This window comes from Xenopus laevis, chromosome 3L (genome assembly GCF_017654675.1).
Source record: "Xenopus laevis strain J_2021 chromosome 3L, Xenopus_laevis_v10.1, whole genome shotgun sequence".
Taxonomy (NCBI): Eukaryota; Metazoa; Chordata; class Amphibia; order Anura; family Pipidae; genus Xenopus; species Xenopus laevis.
This window is the reverse complement of record NC_054375.1, coordinates 37,982,232-38,005,266: the sequence shown is the minus strand read 5'-3', so window position 1 is coordinate 38,005,266 and position 23,035 is coordinate 37,982,232. Positions and strand designations below refer to the sequence as shown.

The 23,035-nt window shown below is 38.0% G+C and overlaps 1 protein-coding gene across 3 annotated transcripts in view; it reads right to left on the bottom strand.

The window, feature by feature from the left end:
* Positions 1-237: 237 nt before the first annotated feature.
* Positions 238-23,035, bottom strand: part of fam13b.L (family with sequence similarity 13 member B L homeolog) — a 50,252-nt gene continuing 27,454 nt past the window's right edge. For all 3 annotated transcript variants that reach the window (XM_041586145.1, XM_018252104.2, XM_041586146.1), the window contains 16 exons: positions 19,831-19,966; positions 19,241-19,377; positions 17,464-17,599; positions 17,222-17,307; positions 16,476-16,524; positions 15,703-15,832; positions 13,807-14,008; positions 12,809-12,938; positions 11,117-11,198; positions 10,579-10,793; positions 8,839-8,922; positions 6,072-6,167; positions 4,730-4,813; positions 4,493-4,650; positions 3,399-3,500; positions 238-2,072 (listed from right to left, as the gene is read on the bottom strand). In XM_041586145.1, the coding sequence (XP_041442079.1) occupies positions 1,937-2,072; positions 3,399-3,500; positions 4,493-4,650; positions 4,730-4,813; positions 6,072-6,167; positions 8,839-8,922; positions 10,579-10,793; positions 11,117-11,198; positions 12,809-12,938; positions 13,807-14,008; positions 15,703-15,832; positions 16,476-16,524; positions 17,222-17,307; positions 17,464-17,599; positions 19,241-19,377; positions 19,831-19,966 (1,963 nt within the window). In that variant the 3' untranslated portion in view covers positions 238-1,936. The remainder of the gene's footprint in view (positions 2,073-3,398; positions 3,501-4,492; positions 4,651-4,729; positions 4,814-6,071; positions 6,168-8,838; positions 8,923-10,578; positions 10,794-11,116; positions 11,199-12,808; positions 12,939-13,806; positions 14,009-15,702; positions 15,833-16,475; positions 16,525-17,221; positions 17,308-17,463; positions 17,600-19,240; positions 19,378-19,830; positions 19,967-23,035) is intronic.

The following is a 23,035-nucleotide window of genomic DNA, read 5'->3' as shown; positions in this document are numbered from 1 at the left end:
TATGAGATACAGGAAGTGGTCTCACCAAGCTAATATGGCAGCTGCTATCCTAAACAAACAGAGAGCTTCTACAGCTGTTTACTACAGGTTTTGTAAAGCATTCTGCAGAATAAATACAGTATAGTGTTATAGCTTGCACTATTGTGGCTAATCTATTGGCAATAAACTGCCTCTGTCGCTTTCCTTCTTCTCAAAGCTATTCTTGCTAAAAAATTATTGGGACGGAATACTCACACATACAGCACATTTCTATTGATTTTATTTTTCATAAAATATTGGAAAAAAAACAAAAACCCCAATGCAAATATATAAAGTGAGCGTGTTTGGAAATATAAATATGGGTGGGAACAGCATTTCAGGTGCAGATTTATCAAAATTAGTGAAGAGCGAATCCGTCCAGTCTCACTGAAAAAAAAATATGGCAAAAATTCTTAAAATGCATTGAAGCCGATAAAAGGAAAGATTCTGCTCATCACAGATGGAAAACTGAATTGTTTTTCCTTGTAAAATAGACTTTCTCATGTTTGATCTTTTTGCCCCAACGATTATAAAAAGCTTTCAGAAATGGTTTCCAAAAAAAAAAAATGATTTTCTACACGGTCAGAAATATTTTACACTGCAACTATGCAATTGAATCGGTTTTTCAAATCTTTTTGCGATAAACAGTAGGAGAACAATCATACATTTGGGATATTTTCGCACAACTCAACGTTTTTCCCTGTGATGTCACAAGAGAGGATTTGTTTGGAACGTCGTGTTCTCCAGTAACTATAGGATATATATAAATATCCAGTTGTGAGAAGAGGAAGGAAATTTTCTATTCGCCTGCAATAAACACGTCCTCGCCAGTGAGCGGCTACATTAAGTGCTATCAAATGCAAATATTGCATACAGGAAAAAAAAAAATACAAATACAACACAAAAATACCAAATTGTGCCAGAAATAAACTTGAAAATATGTTCAATACCAAGACAGTTTAACTTAGCGGTGATATAAAAATGTTTTCTCAAAACAAAACGTTTTAAAGTCAGTACAACTGTAGAACAAATTATGAGCTCTAGAGATAGAATCGTGTGCTAATGTGATGAGCAAGAGTAGAACAGAAGCATTAACCAGATCCAATATGGCAGAAGTCCGTTTCAAACTTCAAATTTAGATATTGTCACCTGCTCTTGTGTCTTTGACAGACTGATGAACATTTTCCACCATTTCTTCCTGGAATGAACCAAGTAAAGGAGAATTATGGCAGATTTAAGGTGGCCATACACGGAGAGATCCGCTCGTTTGGCGACACATCTCTCTCCGATATGCCCACCTTGAGGTGGCCAATATCGGGCTGATCCAATTGTGGGCCCTAGGGCCCAACGATCGGATCCTAACGAATGGGAACGGGCGGTCGGATCGTGGGACCGCATCAACGAACAGATGCCCCAGACGTCCCATCCGATCGAGATCTGGCCGACTTTCACACAGCACAGGCAGGTAGCGTGGAATTTCTGCCTTAAATAAATAACATTAGCAATCAAAGCGATTATGATTGGTCTACGTATGCATACTAATAAAACAACACTCTAATGTCGATTCTATCACACTACACAGAGGTCTATTTAAGGGTTTTCCGAACATCGGTGTTTTCTCTATGAAACAGAATCCTTCCACCAATGCTTTCTCCAAAACTGGGAACAAATGTAAACATTGGAATCAATGCATTCTGACCACAAACTGTAAGAAAGAAGTTAGAAAAAAAAAAAGGAGTATGAATGAGAGGTTTGCGTATCATCGAATGCATATAAAGTGTTCATTCCTGTTAATGATCTTCTGCGAGTGGGAATATAAAAAGTGCATACACTTCAGTTTAACCCCGCGAGGCAGGGAAATAAAAGTTCCAATAACATAGCTTCATGGAACATACTTCTCTCTCCGACACAGCAGGTGTTAATAAGATTTCGCATAATCTTGCTTGCTGATCAGAACTTCCAAAAGTCTCAGTTTGGCTTTAACCTTCTTGTACTCTCTGTATACTTCCAACATTGGCGCTCGATCATCTTTCTGCACATTCCTACAAATATTACTAAAAAAAAAAACAGAGAATGTAACAACAATCTGTAATGCCGATAAGAGTGGGACACTGGCATAACTACCATAAGACCCTGCAGTTGTGAGGGGGGCAGGGTACAAATTGCAGGGTCTGTTGTATGGTAGCTCCCCCTTACCAGCCACTTCCAACATCAAACTCGGCACCTCCAAAAAACTGAATGGGCTGCAATACAGGGGGAGGGGGAGCCCTTCACCAAAGATTTTTTTATGCAGGGGGATGGGGAGACAACCTTGCTTTATGTCGGTGCACCACTAGAGTGGGATGATGAAGACTCATCCCAAAATAAATGATCTTCTAGATGACAAACTCAGTATCTTTTAGGCACAGCAAAGAAACGTGGAAAACCTTTAAAGGAACAGCAATACCAAAAAATGAAAGCAATTTATAGGAATGACAATATAATGTAGTGTTGCTCTGCACTGGTAAAACTGGTGTGTTTGCTTCAGAAATACAACTATAGTTTATATAAACAAGCTGCTGGGTAGCCATGGGGGCAAATAGAAGCTCCTCTCGCACTCCCTGGCCTACGTGTTGATTGCCCGGTGCACGGTGACAAAGGGATCGGCACCCTCCAACTGCAAGTAGGTAAGAAATCACTGGCACTCAAAGGGCAGGTGCAAGCAGGGACAATCCCTTGCGTTTTATTAGCAGAAAATGCAACGTTTCGGGGTCAGGTCCCTTTAACACTTGATATGCGAAAGAAATTTCTTTTGCATACCAAGTGTTAAAGGTGCCTGACCCCCGAAACGTCGCATTTTCTGCTAATAAAACGCAAGGGATTGTCCCTGCTTGCACCTGCCCTTTGAGTGCCAGTGATTTCTTACCTAACCATAGGGGCAGCCATTCAAGCACAGGATACACAGTAGATAACATATAAATCCTGAATAATCCCATTGTATACTACAGAGCTTATCTGTTATCTACTGAGTATCCTGTGCCTTTTCTCCTTTTTTACTGAGGAATGGCAGTTCCCATGACTACACAGCAGCTTGTTTATTTAAACTATTGTGGAGTTTTTGAAGCAAACACACCAGTTTTACCATTACAATAATCCATTTTATGTTCATTACTTTAAAGCACTCATATTTTGGTGTTACTGTTCCTTTAAATCGTTAAAAGGAAAAATGCTCCCTTATTGACCACAAGTTCATTCAGTTGGACTCATGTAAAGGTGCATTGCCAAAAATACATACAAACTATCTATCTATCTATCTATCTATCTATCTAAATATACTTCAAGTTCCTGAATCTCAAATAGAAAACATTTTTTTCACACATAAGTTAAAATTGTATTCAAACCTTCCATTCTGTCGATGAAATTCCTCTTCAAACTCCCGTAAAGACTGACGCAGTTTCTTTTTTTCTGCCTTTGTTTTCCAGAGCTGCTCAAGCAATTCTGTCCTAAAAGGTAAATGACAAATACACAGTTAGACTCTGGAAGCAAGAGCAGCCCTAGTGGGTAAAGTCAGAACAGAATTTACGCCCTGTGATATGAAGCTTGAAAATAAGATTATTTATACTACACCAATATATTTATTCTTTTCAGATATTACTTTCTAATGTTCTAGAACAACAATGTAAAGTGAATGGCCCTGTTCAGAAGAGGAATGAGTGTGTTTTTAACCGCTCAAGGGAAAAGATTAACAAATAACAGTGCAGAGTGGCCTTCTACTTGTATCCATTAAGGGAAATCATCCAAAGTATTAAAGCTATTAGCTTGTTAAATATAAGGAAAGAAAAGACTAAGTAAGATAACAATCCAGAGACCTCCAGTTATTACTGAACTACATCTCCTCCCCATCCTCTCAAGAGCTCATTTTATTAATATTAAGGTGCTCTTTAATATTGGGATACAGTCTAAACTATCTTACTGAAATTCCCTTAGTCCTAGAGGGGTCATAATACTTAAGGCCACAATTCCTAACCATTTTCATTTACCTAGTTATGTTTCCCCCAGCACCCTTGTACAAAATGGTGACATTTTTGGAATGGGCCTGGTCCCAACCACTGTTATCATTCTCACATACCTGTCTGCCTGCACATTTTCATACCCCTTACTTTCCAAAAGCTTAAAATGTTTGCACACGATAGGGCTCATTTATAAACACTGGGCAAATTTGCACCTGGGCAGAAACCCATAGCAACCAATCAGTGATAAGTTTTTTCCAGCCAGCTGTTGGTTGAACAGTGAGAGCAAACATCTTATTGGTTGCCACGGGTACTGCCGAGGTGCAAATTTGCCCAGTGTCTAACTTGAAGGTAAATGACGCCTTTTACCTTTAATTGCACATACTGTGTAGGATTTCTTGTGTTTCCACTATTTCTTTATATGGCAGGCATCTAATATGCTTTCTTTTAAGGAGTATAAAAGCAGGCAATATAGAATAACTTACACAGACGTAGTCCTAGAACTTGATAACCTATCTCTTGACACTTTCACTTGAGGTTTCATTAAGGGAGTTTCATCCTGCCTCTGCAAAGACTGCTCCGTTATACATGTGTTGTCCCCGCTGTCTGAAATCAGGCCGCTATTTTCATCCTCTTCTTCTTGCTTTAGAACAGAAAGGACAATGTTACCAGGGGTTACCGGTTGGTCTTAGGGTATAGGAAAAGAAGACTATTAGCCTTACCTTTATGTCATCAAAAAAATTAGATGTTTCGCCTTCAATGATTGGTGGCAAGATTTGAGCACGTCGTTTTAAAGAGGGTGAGCCCTAATAAAACAAAACAAATCGAAGTGCTATAAAAGAAACAAATATGGTGCCCAGGGCTGGGTAAAGGGTCTGCATTTGGGTAGAAATCCAGATAGAGAAGAGATTGGTTGTGACTACAGCAGACATTATGGGTCAGGGGGTTAAGTAGAGTTTCACATTAGTAGTCCCCATCACCTCACTTGTCCCCCCAATAGGTCCTTATTTTTATTACCTGTAGAGAAAAATCAGAGTAGCATTGGGGGGTTGTCGGGTGCTGTTTTAGGCACCTGATCTTTTTCTGCATGATATTTAAGTTATGTATCATGCACAACAGAAGCCGGGTCTGGACTGCCTTAGCTATACATTCTCTGTGTTGCTGATTGTTTGCAGGAGAAAATTAAGTGGTGTGAGATGGCGGCCACAATCCCCACCATGCTACAGATTTTTACAGGTTTTGAATAATTTGCCTTTTTTCCATTGCCTATTTCAAGCTTTCATATCCGGGGTCAGAGACCCTGCAGCCAAAAAAAAAAACAAACTATTGCTCTCAGAAGCTAAATGTTATTTTTTTCCTTTTTATTCAGGCCCCCTGCAACGTATCAGTTTTATCATTCAAACCCCTGCTGGGTTGGAGAGTTATTTTTTTTTTTTAACAATAAGCTAAAGAATTAGGGATGCACCGAATCCAAAATTCGGTTCGGGATTCGGCCTTTTTCAACAGGATTCGGCCGAATCCTTCTGCCCGGCCGAACCGAATCCAAATTTGCATATGTAAATTAGGGGTGGGGAGGGAAATTGTCTGACTTTTTGTGACAAAACAAGGAAGTAAAAAATGTTTTCCCTTTCCCACCCTTAATTTGCATATGCAAATTAGGATTTGGATTCGGTCGAATCTTTCGCTAAGGATTCGGGGGTTCGGCCGAATCCAAAATAGTGGATTCGGTGCATCCCTATAAATATTAATAAAAAAAGCATTAACAAAATAAATGCAGACCAAACTGCAACTGACTACATTGCACTAAATGTCAAGTTAAAGATGAATTAACTCGGCCCCTTTTAGTTTTTGTTTGACATGTCCCTCAAGATCGGTTATGAAATAAAGTCTTCTCAAAGTCTAGTTGAGCCAGAGGAAGGCAAAATAACCATACCTGAAGAAGAGGTCGTTATATGCTCTGCAAAGACTGGTGAATAAGGCATCAGAAACTTTATTGCATGAAATATTTAGTAAGCCTGCTTCAAAATAGTGATATTTATAATGAAAAGAAAAGTGGTTACTTACAAGAATGGGAGCGATGGTTGCGCGTGCCAGCATCTGCTTCACAAGACGGTAGCGATCATACAGAGGTTTCACAATTTGTCTTTCTTCTCTTGTTACCTTTGAAATGAAAAGTGCAGCTACACGTTACTATAAGTACATGCCATTTCTATAGGCAAAATTTGGGGACACTGGGGATACTATTCAGTTCTTAGCGGCACATTGATCAAAGGTTGAATTTGGAATTCATGTGAATTTTTAAAAACGCACCTAAACTCCCATAAATTTGAAATTCGACCAATTGAAATTTATTGAATAGAATTTTTTTTAAATTCGGATGAATTAAATTGACCCGAAAAATCGAATTCAAATTTTAAAAACTCGATTCAAGTTCTTTTCTCCGAAAGAAATTCAAATGTCAGGAAGGCTGCTAACAACTTCAAATTGATCCCTGGACCTCTCCTAATTCAGCAGGTTTTAGGTGGCGAATAGTTGAATTCAAGTTCTTAAAGGGCCAGAGTATGATAAATCTTGAAAAATCCAATTTTTTAAAAAAAATTCAAACCGAATCTCAGTAACTCCCTAGTCGAATTTGACAGTTTTGACCATAAAAAATGAATAGAAAATGCGAATTTCAAATTTTCAATTTGACCCTTGATAAATCTGCCTCTTAGGGGCATATTTATCAAGGGTCGAATTCAAAAAGACCAACGAAATTAAGTCAAAGTTTTTTTGGGTCGAATAGGTCAGTTTTTGATTGAATAGGTCCGTATTCGGCAGAATTCGAATCGTACGAATCAAAGGAATAGTGCATTCGATCGAAGTCCACCAATTGACTCCAAATGGGTTCTAAGAGGTCCCACATAGGCTAAAACAGCAATTTGGCAGGTTTTAGATGGCGAATGGTGCAAGACAAATTTTTAAAGAGACAGTACATGATACATTTCGATATTCTAATTTTTTTCAAATTCAGATCGAATTTGCACTATTCCGTAGTCAAAGTACACAAAAAATAGATTGAAACTTGATTTTTTTTTTCATTTGAAAATTTACCTCAACCTTTGATAAATCTGCCCCTTAATGTATTAGTCAAAATTGCTGTGGTGGAATGTGAAAAGGACCAATGTAAAAGGCAGAGTCTTGAAAAAGAGACATTGAGGTGCACAAATTCATCCTTCACGGGCAGCATAACACAGTAAGTAGCATTGCTGACTTTCAGTGCTGGGGTCTTAGGGCAGAGACATGCTCGGATTCAGGAAGATTTAGTCAACAGGCAATAAATCACCACTTCTTTGGGGCGACTAATCTCCCCGAACTGCCTCCAGCTGGCTAGATTCTAAATGGCCGGCAGGATGGTACTCAGATCGCTTTGTTTTCCCGAAGTTTCCTCGTGAGGCAACTTAGGAAAACGAAGCACACGGATTGCCATCCCGCCGGCCATTTACATTCTAGCCGGCGGGAGGCAGTTCGGGGAGATTAGTCGCCTCGAAGAAGAGGTGATTTATTGCCTGTTGACTAAATCTTCCTGAATCCGAGCGTGTCTCTGCCCTAAGACCCCAGCATTTGTCGTGGGGCAACTACTCTCCCCGAATTGGAGCGTGTGTCTCCTTAGCTTTAATTGCAGCCAGGGAACTATTTGCAAGGCCTTTGTATGTTCTCTCCGTGCCTGTTTGGGTTTCTTTCAGATAATTAGATACAGACAGTTTAATTGGTTCCTGATATAGTATTGATAGGGACTTAAGATTGTAAGCTCCACTGGGCAGAGACTGGTGTGAATGAAACCAAAGTTTGTAAAGCACTGCAGACTATTTTGGTGCTATCTAAATGTAAGTGTAAAAAAGTACTGAAAACAAATAAAGAAAATAAAAACAATTGTGGAACTGCTCAATCAATTTTCCATTGTTATGCAAGTGGATATATGCGCCCTATAAACTGGGTACCGTATATACTTGAGTATAAGCAGAGTTTTTCAGCACCCAAAATGTGCTGAAAAAGTCTACCTCGGCTTATACTCGAGTATAAGAGTCCTGTGCCCCAGCACCCCGGATGGGGCCCGCAACCATGGTGGCTGTGTATAACTTGAAAAGGGGGAGCACTGCACCCCTGCCCTATTACCGGGGAGATCGGAATGCTTCTCCAGCTGTTGTTGAACTGCAACTCGGCTGCCGTGCTATATCGTATATTGAGAGTTGTAGTTGAACTAGCTCCTGCTTTGGGATTTCTCAGCTCATGATGAGAAAGAAGCAACTGGATCATGATAGGTGTGTAGTAGACCTACAATCCGATTACAAAGGGATAGGTTTGGTTGATTCTGTATGATAACCTGTAATACCAAGCCTTTGTAAACAAGTAAAATGCCTGCCTGTCAGTCTTTGTTGTGCCTCAGGCACCAACTGGCAGCCTAGTGCTGAAGGTACCGTTTATACCTGCTTGTCCAACGGTCTTAGTTGTGTCTAGGCTTATACTCAAGTCAATGAGTTTTTCCCAGTTTTCGTAAGTAAAATTAGGTACCTCGGCTTATACTCGGGTGAGCTAATACTCGAGTATATACGGTATATGCCTGCCAGTTCATTCTGTCATTATTGGTAACCCAATTCCCATACTTCTATAACTACCCATAACTTCTAATAGTGAGCTAGGTGGCATCCAGAAATGCTAGCTACACTTGTATATGTAGACTTTTTTTTTTTTTTTTTTTATAAATTGCTTTGCATTCTGCTCCTTTGGAGATTACACTTAAGTATCCTTATCCATACATGAAAAAAAAGCAAAGGAAACAAAAAATGCTTACCGGGCGCCCATGTAAACTTTCATAATAAAGCAGGCTCTTCTGGAGAGACATCTTTTCTTCTGCAAGGTTGTCTTTTGACATTTTCTGGGAAGACAGAGAAACAAATTCAAACCTTGATTAGTATGTTAAGATACAGATTTCGGTCAATTGATGACACTTTTTAGAGAAAGCCCTCTTTTTTTTAGCCACTCCGAGGTACCTGTCACTAAGGCATGTTGGAAGCTGGGTTCCTGCCTTCATTTCCCTATGCAAACAAGCAACCACTCAACTTCTTTATATATAAATAAAGAAAAAAAAAAAAAATTATATATATATATATATATATATATATATATATATATATATATATATATATATATATATATATATATATATATATATAAATCTATATCTATCTATATACACACACACAACAAAAAAACCTATTATACGAATGCAGTGCAGGGTGGAATTTTTTTGGAAGCAATCCTCCAAAATGAGTAAGTTTTGATTTGTTTTTATGAATTGGGCGGTAGTTGCGTTCGAATTTGCAGACAGGGGATGGAGTAATTTCTAGCATATTAATGCATGTGGGGTTAATAACAGTAATAGTGTGCCATTTGCTCAGTGTAAGTCAGTAGCAGTTATTGACACTACCTGCTAGTGAAAGTAGTAATTTACTAGCATCAATGTGTGTATGTGGCAAGTGCTTTTTATGAATACAACTTTGCATTTTACCATGCCAAGGAGTCAGTTTATAGTGCTGCTAAAGCAGAATTCTGCACTGAAATCCGTTTCTCAAAAGAGCAAACAGATTTTTTTTTATATTCAATTTTGAAATCTGACATGGGGCTAGAGATATTGTCAGTTTCCCAGCTGCATCCAGTCATGTGACTTGTGCTCTGATAAACTACAGTCACTCTTTACTGCAAGTGAGAGTGATATCACCACCTCCCCCCAGCAGCCTAACAACAGAACAATGGGAAGGTAACCAGATAGCAGCACTCAATAGTAAAATCCATGTCCCACTGAGACACATTCAGTTACATTGAGTATGAGAAACAATAGCCTGCAAGAAAGCAGTTCCATCCTTAAGTACTGGCTCTTTCTGAAAGCACATGACCAGACAAAATGACCTGAGATGGCTGCCTATACTTGTTGGTTAAGGAATAAAATGTTATTTTGTAGAGTGAATTATTTGCAGTGTAAACCGTGTAATTTAGAAATAAAAACTACATCATAAAAATCAGGACAGAATCCCTTTAAGTCTAAGAAAAATATTGACATACACATTTGCACACCTGCAGACAAATGTTCATACATGCACAACCAATCTTTTTCCCTCTGGGACTAAACTACATTGCTTACTAATGATCAGTTGTTCCTTTCAGTCCCCAAATGACTGTAAAGGTTCCCAAACTTCCCACTCAGGTTCCCAATCAGCCACCTCATATTGATACTGCTAAAAAACTGTGCCAAAAGTTATATTATGAGTTGATTGCTCAGTAATTGCTCAGTGGCATCCAGAATCTATTTTACACAGGGATTAAAATTCTGAAGACATACAATTTTCCTTTTCAACTTGCTTTTCATCTACTGAAAAAAAATCAAATGAAGAAAAAAAAAAAAAAACAACAAAAGAGCTGCAGTAAAGTTATGTAGGTTTTCATGCAGACACAATATAGTGAGGGAGGCCCTGCACAGAGTGATCTGATTGGGCATTCCAGCCATCTACATCGAGACCCATTTAGCAGAACATACCATATTAATTTTCTCAGGAAGGCCTTTTTCAGTTCTGTTTTCTTGTAATCTTTTAAGAATAAGTTCAAAGGTTGCTTCTTGACTGGGCTTCTTCTCTGATTTAGTTTCATCCTCCTCCTCATGTTCAAGAGATGACCCAAAGCTTTTTGGAAGTGTGTTGCTTCGTGGGCGCGTTTGAGGTAAAAACACGTCATCCAGGTTTTTGTGCTTTGCATCTAAAGGACATTTAAAAAAAAAAAATGCATTGTGCCTTAATTACCTGCACTGTTTGTACTGTATAGTAAATACCAAAGCACATTACTTACGACTCCAGTTTTGTATTCTTTCACATGTACTATTTTTAATATTGTAAGGGGCAATTATATTTTGCAAACTTAGTAAAGCAACATAAGTTATCATCAGAGACCAAAGTATTATGGTTTTGCTGTTTTCAGTTAGCAATAAACAATCATTCCTCATCTAATTATCTGAAATAGCTCCATACCTAATGTAATGCGACCTATATAGAAGCCTTAGTTATGAATACAAAAATATATACCTTTTATTTGCCTTTTCAGTTTGGTGAGGTCTGTCATCCACTTAAGAACCTTTGGGTTGGCAGCAATGTCATTATATGTTGGCTGAACGAAAAACAAAGAAGTTGCAAGAAGTTGTCAGTTAGAAAGCAAAGCAACAGAAATGATCAAATAGGCCAAGGAGTGTGTATAAATTATGGCAACGGATGCATAGATTGTAAGCTTGCATCACTTTTCATCAATGGTGCTAAGGATGGGCATATATAGGCTGATATAGGTGGTCTGTTCATGGGGGCTTTGCAGAGGGCTGTTGATTGATAACTGGACAAAAATCAGTCGGACAATTATTGGGCAGGTCTGAAAATCCAGTCAAGCGAGCATGCTTTGGCACATTGATGGGGTCCTTGACTGAGGAGTCTGCACTGGCCCCTATTACAAATTGATTGTTGGCCCCGGGGGAAACGACTGAATCCGCCAGCACATGGGTGGCCAAATTATGCATTTGTCATGAGGTTTCTCATTTGGTGATGTATTAGTGTACGCCCAGTTTTAATCTTTGATACTGTACAGGTATGGGGCCTGTTATTCAATATGCTTGGGACAAGGGGTTTTCCAGATAACGGATCTTTCAGTAATTTGGATCTTTATGCCCTAAATTTACTAGAAAATCATGTAAACATTAAATAAACCCAATAGGCTGGTTTTGCTTAATTATATCTTAGTTTGAATCAAGTACAATGTACCGTTTTATTATAACAATAATTTATAAAAATTTGGATAAAATGGAGTCTATGGGAGACAGCCTTTCCCTAATTAGAATCTTACTGGATAACGGGTTTCTTGATAACCATTCCTATACCTGTATATATTTACAAACAAGAGACTCTGGGTGTGTGAGGGTAGAAGGTAAGATATAGAAGTATTGTAAACGAAATCGCAGATGATACCCACACTCCTTCACATCTCGTTTTGCCGGGTGCTTGGTCAAATTAGGTATATAAAACTGCAGAAAGGACCAGCACTCCGTTTTCCAAAAAATTCAATGATTTATTCAAAACTCACAGTGTCTGACACTGTGACTTTTGAATAAATCATTGAATTTTTTGGAAAACGGAGTGCTGGTCCTTTCTGCAATTTTATATATATATATATATATATATATATATATATATATATATATATATATATATATATATATATATATATATATATACACACACAATAGCTCTTGGACGGTTGAGCTATCTAATACGAGCAGTGCCTGCTTTTTAATATTAAATAATTAATTTACTATTAACTGACTTATTTTGAAAAACATTTTTTTATTTTTTTCCCCATGACAGTATCCTTTTAAAGAAAGTAAAAATAGGATTTTATTTTTTTGCCTTTACATCCCCTTTAAGGATTGAGAGAATATTACATACCTATGAAAGGAGCACTGAAATCATACTGTATAGCTGGTCAGTTTTATAAACCATGGATAGTTTTATCAATTTTACCCACTTGTAAGTTTGGGCCTGCTTTTAGTATCTATTAATCTATGGAACAAAACTAGACAGACTGAAACCAGGGCTGTCCACTAAGGCATTTTATTTCCCAGCCTGACAGAATACCATTTTCATATTAATATAATGCAGCTAAAAAAATGTGTCAGCATTATCGGGCCATCTACCTAGAAAGCTATTCCGGGGCAGTAAAGTGTTTTATGCTCTCACCTTAATATTTTTCTCCATTTCAAACTGTTCTTCATACTGACGGATTTTCTTTTGCAATTTCTTAACTAGCTGATATGGCGCTTTGTCTTCTCGTTTGTCATCTTTGGAATTGCATGAAGCTTTTCTTGCCCTAGTAGAAAAATAAACATTTAAAATCCACCTCATTCTAACAGAGAACAGTGCTCCGCTATATAAAAAGCTGAAAGATTCACACCTGAGTTATTTCATCTGCTACTGGGACCAGAGTCCACATCATGAATAGGCTTCATTGTTCTCTATGAGCACATCTGCCCTTTATCATGTTCTTACTACTATCACATCACAATGATACACCCATGATATCTGACGTTTAGCATTATTTACTTAACATATTACATTTCCTGTCCCTGCACTATGCTGTCCTGTCTTGCAGGAGTTGCATATTTCTGCACTTGCACTTTTTGTCTGTTGTCCGGTACATTTATGTTGTGTGTAGCACCATGGTCCTGGAGGAACGTTGTTTTGTTTCGCTGTGTACTGTACAAACGTATATGGATGAAATTACAATAAACTCACTCTTGACTCTTGAGACTGTAAGAAAAGCCAAGACAGCAAGATATGGGCAATATGAAATACATGTACATAGGAGTATGTCGTTTAGTGAAACCAAGTCTAGAAAATTGGCTGGCAGCATACTGCCCTTAAAATATCAGAATTTGTAATACACATACAAAGTGAGTGTCTTGTTCCTTTTTTTTTTTTTTTTTTTTTTTTTTTTTAAAAAAAAACCTAGCAGAGGATCAGGATGTTTCATTGACTTTGCTGTCTGAACTTTCTCCAACATCTCTCAAGCAACTTCGTGTGGCTATGAACAAGTCATTTCTCTAGGACCTTAGTCTTCAATCATGAAGGGCAGAAAAAAAAAAACTAGCATTAGACTCAACAATGTTTGTGCCCCCACAGTTCCAGCATACCTTGCATACTAAAAGGTCTTTCTGTGACTGAACAAACAATTGTACCTAATATAAACTGTCATAGATGAGCAATCTGACTCTGGATTATGCAAAAAGCGTTGACTCTGTCCGAAATCCAATGAACGGTGCGATCGAACCGGATTGGGGTCTTCTTCTACATAATAATTCATTCTTCCAGCCTGAGGTGACAGCAAAGCTTCTCCATACTCCAGGTCCTGCTGCCAAGATTTGAAGTCAGGAAATGGTTCTGAAAAACAAAATGACAATAATATGCAATAAATTAACATTTTGCAGGCCTAGGTTGAATAATTAGTACAATATTCATTTATAATTAAGGGGATCTAAATTCAAAACATGAATTCAAATTCAGCATACTCAGGAATGTCACCCCATGGTATATTTGTATAGATCAAAAACCAACTGCTGGGCATTGCTAGACTACAAAAGCCCTGAACCTGAAATAAGCATTCTTTAGATTACAAGGGCTAAAATTCCACTACCTACTTGGGTGACATGAAACGCATAAGGCTTTTATTTTTATACATAATGTAAAATAAAGACTTTTTGTATTGTTGAAATTTTGGGCTCCTGGATTCTACTATTTTTTCTTTTGGTGTTCCTGATTGGTGCCTGCCTGCAATCAAAATTCTGTGAATTAATCCCCTTTGCTGAAGGTCTGGGGCATGAGCACCCGGACCCACCATGGAAAGCGGTAAATTTATCCTATAATCCAATAAATTCATGCTTCTTATGGTTTCTAAATATTTATACTAAAATTCCCCTTGCCTTAGGTTTAACCCAGATTTCCACATATTTTTAATAAAATAAAATTAATACATAAAATTAGTACCTAAAAATATGACTCTGTATAGTTTTTGTTACTATTAAATGGTACAATCTCACTGATTAGATGCAAATCGTGGGTTTTTGGGCTTAACGCAGTTTTGAGCTAAAACGGAGGCTCCTTTCAAAAGTCCTAGGTGAATGTTATGTCCATTGTCACAACAGGCTGGTCCAATCTAATTGGTCAGATAAGCAGACGTGATCTTGGGGTAGAGTCCTGTGCGGGTCCATTTTTTTGGAACCTGTACCCGACCTGTACCCGCAATCTGCAACCCGGACCCACATTCTTACCAGCTTGGACCCACTACCCGACCCGCAAGTACCTTATACGCAACCCGGACCCGCAACCCGCTGACCATCAAGAATTAGGAAGTGCGGTCATTGTAAACCGGAAGTGACCTCATCGGAAGTAGGCGTGATCAGGAAAAAAGGAGTAAAACAGGGAGTGCTGTCATTGTTAACCGGAAGTGACATCATCGGAAGTAGATGTGATCAGAAAAAAGGAGTAAAAATCACTATTGAGAAGACCCACGGCCCGACCCGCAAACCCATGTCCTTTCCCCACACCCGGAACTTCTACCTGCAACCCGCAGGGTACCGCAGATTTTTGCGGGTAACCCGCGGGTACCCGACCTGCTGCAGGACTTTATCTTGGGGTAAACAGCTGATGCAAACTTAGGCTTAGGGGAAGCATAATATGAATGTACAACATTTGAAAATGTTTTTGAACTAGACTATTTGTGTTATGAATTTAAAATGTGATGAGCCAAATACATTTCATGTGAATACACATATTGAAGCGAATAAGTTTCTTAAAGGTTCAAATAAAATTTGAACCTTTAATGGTGACATTTATCTTCAAAACAACTTTTAGAATGATTAGGTCACTGATATTCTGATACAATTTGTAACATGCTTCATTTTTATATCTGCAGCTTCTGAATTATCTCTCAGTTCTGCCTTTCCCTATATGGTCAGCATTGTTTTTATTACAAGTATTATTATTTTTATTACTTATCTTTCTCTTTGGGCCCTGTCTTTTTCATAGTCAGCACTTCAAATTGCCTGGTTAGTGAGACCCTTAACTCCATACTGTACCTTCCAGATCATTGCTGGAAATGTTTCTTAGCTCTAGATGATGAATGCTCATAGATTGACATCTGGCAGAGACACTTGCTTGCGACATCTCAAAATCAAGGTTTGCATTGTAATCACAATTACTGGAATCCTGTATAGGCCAGACACAAAATTAATTCAAATAGTAAATATGCTTAGAGTTAACAAACCCAAAGATTCATGCTATACTAAAGACCTTTATCAAGCCATGTGTTTAGCCAGAAACATTGCTAAGGGACATTTTGCATTTTAAAGTTTGCATATGTATGGCCAGCTTAACCTATATCAGGCAGCTACACCAGAGGATGAGATTTCAATCTTTTGAGGCATTAGTCTTGCCTTTTCATTTTCATTTTTTATTTTGCTTGTGTTAATTTTCCTAAATGATGTTAATATTTCACATGCCTTTCTTCCTAATACAATATTTACATTTAAATTAAGCAAGGCAGTCCATTTATCATCTTATGTTTCTCTCCTAAGGAAACCAAGAACCAAAATCTCACTATTTTTTGTTCAGTTTAGGATTTGTGATGCTGCATTTTTGATGTGCATGTACGTCATATTTGATTGAATAAGGCACTTGCAAGAGAAGTATTTCATTTTATCAGGAGACTGGGACATTGAAACGCCTGTATCCAGGCATTTTAACTTGTTAAAAATTATTTAAATGCAGTACAAAACACTAGTCTGGAAGTACATTTCTGAATCTTGTACAAAATAAACAGAAACTGAACTAATGAGAATATCAATTTTACCATAGTTGGAGAATCAGGTCTATAGCAGTCATCAATTGGTTTCTCCGGGCTGCAATAAAATAAAAATAATTCATGACAATATTAAGATAAAAACAAAATCAGATGTTAACTAGTAGCTGCAAACAATCATTAAGGGTAGAGGGCATTATCCTTGCAAGGGGGATCTTGATAAACCAAGGGGAAGATGAGAATCAATGTTGATAAATGTTTGAAGGACATGGATTGGTGATTTAAGGGTGATGGAGATGCGTCACCCATAATATATCTGCACTATGTTAGACAAGGGAGAAATACTTCTAGGAAATCAGTTGCCTGTTGTAATGCTGGTCTGACAAGCAATTTGTACCTTTAATAGTAAATCCTTGATAAAGAAGAGCCAGGTGTTATTTGTGGATAAAAAAAAACTAAACTGCAGAAAGCAATGCCAGTTAGCAGCAGAAAAGTATTGCCTTGTACTAAAGTTGTCCTTCTTTCCCTTTACAAAGCACTGGTAAGGCCAAATCTAGAGTAAATGCATCTCTACCTTTGTGTCATGGGGTAAAAGGTTTCTGCACCTTCCTCTAGACGCTGAAAATCTGAATGACAAAATACTCTTTATTTTAACTTTTGTCCTGTTGTTTTAGGGCTGTCCTTCCTATGCTGTACCATAAGATTAAAACAGAACACTCAGGAACAAAGCACTGAATCATTTTAACAAGGGATTATTATTGCTGTGAGAAAACAAAGGTGTTATAAATTATACTGACCTGTCACTTTCAATAAAAATATCTTTATCCATAACAGCATCAGAATTTGTTTGCTCATCAGTTATTTCCAGTAAAATATCAGACACCTATTGATTAAAGAACACAAAAAACGTATTGAGAAAAAGAATTTACCAGTACAAAGGATACACAAGATATATGTCCAAAGTACAGAATCACAAGAATGCTTTAAAATAAATGGGTACAAAGTCAGATGGTTTTAGAGTTAGATATGATGCCTTTACCTGTGTTTGTTCCTGTCCCAGATAAGAAAAAACACTTATATTTTCAGCATCTTCATATTCAGAAAAGGCGCTTATCAGAGGCTCGGAGTATTCAGTATCATCACTTTCAACATTAGCATTGTCCGTGATATCTTGCCTTAAGCATAAAAAATTGTTAAGAATCCATTCTACACCAACATTAAAAAAAGAAAAAAAATTGTTGTATTACACAAGATCTTGCAGCATTTAAGGGAAACTGTATTTTATTTTCCCTAATGATTTGTAGATATGAAATAGAGTAGTAGTGCTGTCAACACATTTATTGGAAATAAAGTGTTTGATTTTGCTGCATAATATCAGGAAGATCGTTCCAAAAATATAAGCTGACCGATGAATTGCTTAATGGTAGTCCTGCTGGGTATCCTGTGTTGATACCCAATTGAATTGCTCATAAAGGGTTAGAATGCAGGACAAATCCGCGGCAGTAGTCTAGTCTGCAAAATTCTTTTATTGGGGAGTGAATATGCAAAGTCACACTACATGTTTCGGGCAAGGCCCTTTATCAAGTGTATCAGGAGGATTCAAACAGAAGCCATGATAAATTGCCTCCCGCGGTCTAGTTGGTAACAACCAAGAACATTAGAAACGTGCACAAAATAGACATAGACTCTTTAAAACCACAGTGCAGATTGTTACATATACATACCAGCAACTTACTTGCTGCTTTCAAAGTAAAAGCTCCCACCCTTTCCAGCTAGAGTCAGGTGATCCCATTGGTGGCCAATAAAAGGACAACCAAGTTTGGGAGTTTTAACCTTGAAAGCAGCAAGTAAGTTGCAGGTAAAACTTAGTCCCTGTTTAAAATGTATAATTAAGCAATATAATTCCTAAAAGAAAATTGAGCGTAGGTCTGGTCAGATATGGGATGATTTTGGTGTAATTGGCCATCTTAAATATATTGCATTATATGGACAAACACAATCCCTGTTTTGTTTAAAGGGCAAGGCATTTTTAGTAGCTTAAGGCACAAAATGTCTAAATATATTGATAATGGGTTAAGTGCAGAGGACAGCTTGTATTTGTCTATGTGAATTTTGTGGTCACAACCTCATTGCACCTTGAAGTGGGCGATATCGGGTTGATCCGATCTTGGGCCGTCGGATCGAGGGACCGCATACACGTATAGATGTGGCCGCGATCCGACAGGATTTTTTTAACCTGCCTGATCGAGATCGATCGAGGAAGCCCATCGGATGGCCCCACACACGGGCCAATAAGCTGCCGACTCTGTCTGTCGGCAGCTTTTACTGGCCCGTGTATGGGGGCCTTGAGACATGTTTTTAACTCAGCTATCCAAGATGTGTGTATGTGATGATCCTTTCTTAGGGTCACCTGGGCTTAGGGCAGTGTAGGGGAATGTAGTTTTATCAAGCAATGTAGCGTTAAGAATACAGTCCTGGTGTTGCTGGACTACAGCTACCATAATGCTTTAACCCTCTACACTTGAAGATGCAGGCCACTGGGATAAGGCCTCCATCAACAAGCCAATGTGGTCCACGCCCCAACAGGGCCTGATGATTCGGCCAGATATTAGTCAGGCAGGCCCGTCAGAGGGCACCATACAGAGGTCAATAAGCTGCCGACTGGAAGGACCAAACCCGCAGTTTTCATTGGCCTGGACACCTTACACCTTTAGATCACTTACATAGTTCAGATTGCCTTTAAATGTTAATTATTTTCCAAAAATCATTACAAATTTTTAAGACACCTAGAGTGATCTCAGTCAGATGATCCATACCTTGTGGAAGCAATATCATCATTTAATTCCAAAAGGTCCTCAGAAATATCCACCTTGGTTACATTAGGTTCTTCCATTACTTCAAAGCATTCTCCAGATGTGACCTCTGCATGTTCTTCCTTTTGTAAATCATTATTCTATTAAATAAATAGTAAACATGTTTGTGAGCAAATAAAAGAAACCTACAAAAAATACAATAAAAATACCCAGAAACCCCTACATTTTATAATTTCACTCACACCCAGAAGTTTCTATGGGCTGTAGATGTGAGAAATACAGACTATCAGAGTTGACTGACCAATAGAAAGGCATAGCAGGAGGGGAGCTGATTGTATATAGTATACGGAGACTGACCAGTAAAGAAATCATTGATGTCTACTTAGGAGACAAGCAGTAAATGTTGGGGGTCTGGAGAAAAAGTCAATAAGCAGAGCTTAAAGGAGACATTGCACAAACTCTGGGGCACATTTACAGCATAGTTAACATGTCGGAGGGTTTACCACTTTAACAAAATACCGACTACAGATTTTATGCCTGAGTAATCAGTGTAAAGAAGTAAAATTAGTAGTGTTATATAGGAAAAGCTTTACCTGCTCAGTAATGGAACTGATATTGTTTGAAGAAAATTCCTCTTCTGTTTCAAAAAAATCACAATACCGTTCCAGAAGCCCAGTCATTATTTTGGTCACTATATCTTGTTCCTTCATATCATCATCAGAGTAAATACTGTTAAGAAAAAAAAGTAGAGAATGGTACAGAAATATTTAATACAAGTACATTTATTTATTATAAATAAATGTAATAAAAACACTAAGGGGCCTATTTACGAACATTCAGATTTCCTTTCTTTCTCTAAACATTAGTGTTATTTTATTTCTTTAATACTCAAAAAATTCGAGACTTATCAGGAGTAAAAACCATGAAAAACGCTAAAACTTCTCCAAGTTAAAGCAGTCGAGGACCCATAAAAGTCAATGGGAGCTGCGCTGATCCTATTGGACCTTTTATTTAGCCATTTATGGGGAAATATAATAAAAGTCGCAAAGAGCAAAACAATTAGCACAAATAAAAATAAAAATGGGCATTTTGCAATGTAATATTCTTCCTTAAACTGTTATTGCATTGCGAATTTTAATTGCGCATTGCCCACTTTTAAGAAGTGCTTGAAGGTGTCGTAATCTTTTAGAGAAAACATAACTTTTTCAGTAAGAAGTTTTATTACATTCACTGCGCACTGGCGCAAACTATAAAATTCGCAAAGCTTCTTCCACTGTCGGAAGTGGTCGCTAAACAGTTTCTGGGTTCGCAAAAGCTATATTAAATCCACACAAAGGTTTGTTCGCACAGAGGCATAAGTTTTCGCATTGTGAATATTTTTTCCGTTACCGACTTTTATTACATTCCCCCAATAGACTTGTAGAAATTTCTGTCTATCTTTCACTTGTAAGTGCCCGAAAAACTTACATCTTTAGAGGTTTTAGAGATATTTGTATTTTTTTCAGATTTTTTAATAACTTTCATGGCATTAGTGGCACAGGTATGGGATCCATTATCCGGAAACCCATTATCCAGAAAGCTTTGAATTACGGAAAGGCCATCTCTTATAGGGGCAAATTTACTAACCTTTGTAAATTCGCCAGCGATGGCTTCAATCACAGCGCAACACTTCACCAGGCGTAGATTCGCCAGGACAACGCTAATTCACTAAAATCCAAAGTTGCGTCCAGGGCGCCGAACGCTGGCGAAGTTGCGCTAGCGTTACTGCGCCAAGCCAAGCCAAGTTGCGCTAGCGTTGGCTAATTTGCATATGGCGGGAAGTTAAAGTTGAATGGACGTATATGTTGCAGCAAATACATTACACTACACAAGCCCGGGAAACCTTAATGAAATAAAATAAAGTTGTTATATTGCCCTACACATGAGCCCAGTGTATAGTTTATGTGCCGTATGTTAGGAAATGTAGGGGGGAAGCCGGTTACCCCAAAAAAGTTTTACGCTCTTTTGCAGCCTATTACCCTGAAAAAAGGAAAAGACGCCAGCGTTTTTTTGAGACTTAGAGAATTTCGAGAAAGTCCTATCTACTCTATTGCACTTCGTCTGGTCTGAGGTGGCGAAGGCAAGTCTGGAACAAGAGGTAACATTTAGTAAAATCCGCATCTTAGTGAATTTGCGCAGTTAGGTCCATTCGCCAGAGCGCAAATTCGCCAGGCGTTAGGGAGCGAAGTACCGCTAGAGTCTATCTCCTTCTCTAGCGAAGTTACGCCAGCGACCGTTAGTAAGTCGGCAAAGTACCGAAATGACGTCGCGCTGGCAAATTTTCGCCAGCGTTTGTCACTTCGCCCTTAGTAAATTTGCCCGCTAGACTCCATTTTATCCAAATAATTCTCATTTTTTTAAAAATGATTTCCTTTTTCTCTGTAATAATAAAACAGTACCTTGTACTTCATCCAAACTAAGTTATAATTAATCCTTACTGGAAGCAAAACCAGCCTATTGTTTTTATTTTATGTTTAAACTATTTTCTAGTAGAAATATCCAAATAACAAAGATCTGTTATCCAGAAAACCCCAGGTCCTGTGCATTCTGGATAACAGGTCACATACCTGTATTAGAGAAATAAGGGGGAATGTAATTAAAAGTCACAAGCCTTATTTAAAACAGCGTGTTTGTGAATGTTTAGCACTGCTCACAATGTATAATCAGTTGCTGGCGAATATTACATTGCACATTTTCGCTAAGCAAAGGTTTAATGCGAACACCTGCTCTGGAGTTTCGCTTAATATTTTGTCGCTAAAAACATGTTGGGATTGCGAAATGTAATTATATCAGCTGAGAATGTTCGCAAAAGCCATTTGTTCGCAAGCTTTGCCATTAAGTTGTTGAGGTCTTTAATCAGTAAAAAAAAAAAAAAAAAACGCAAACATGGTAGCTAACATTTGTCTTTGTCTTTGCGCAGGCAAGACATAGAGAGCCAAATCATCAAAGAGAGAGAGAGTCTGTGTGTATGTGTAGCACACTGAATGAAAATTCTGTCGAGGCAAGAACCCCATCAGTTTATTTATGTGGTCGTCACCCCAACCACTGCAGTGATCTGACAGCCTGATATTGGCCAGCTCAAAGTGGGCATATTGGGGGAAATATTCAGTTGTTTGGCAACCTTCACTAAATGACCAGAACATTATGTGTATAGTCAGCTTAAAGGGGACCTGTCGCCTTAATAAATAATTCCAAATTTTTTTGATCATGTTTGTTGGGCAAAATAAAACTTACTTACACTACATTTATTATTTACATTTTGTTTCCTTCAGTGTATGTGCCCGAATGGGGGGCCTAATGCCCATACACATTGCCCTACACAATTAGAGTGTGAGGAGGGCAGGGGAATGTCAATATTTGATTGACAGCTCAGATATTAAAACACCTTTATAAAAGGTATGGCTACTTCAATGAAAAAAACTATTTAGGTTCCACGTTTAATTTGTGTCACTTTAAGGGGCAGCTATATCAAAGGTCGAGGTGAATATTCGAATGAAAAAAAAATCAGATTTCGAGCTATTTTTTTGTGTACTTTGACTAGGGAATAGTCTGAATTTGATTCGAATTTGAAGAAAATTAAAATATCGAAATTTATCATGTACGGTCTCTTTAAAAATTAGAATTTTGACCATTCACCATCTAAAACCTGCCGAATTTCTGTTTTAGCCTATGGGGGGGGGACCTCCTAGAACCTATTTGGTGGATTTGGTGGATTTTTTTGGGGAAAAACTTTTAATCTAATTCGATCAAATTATTCCT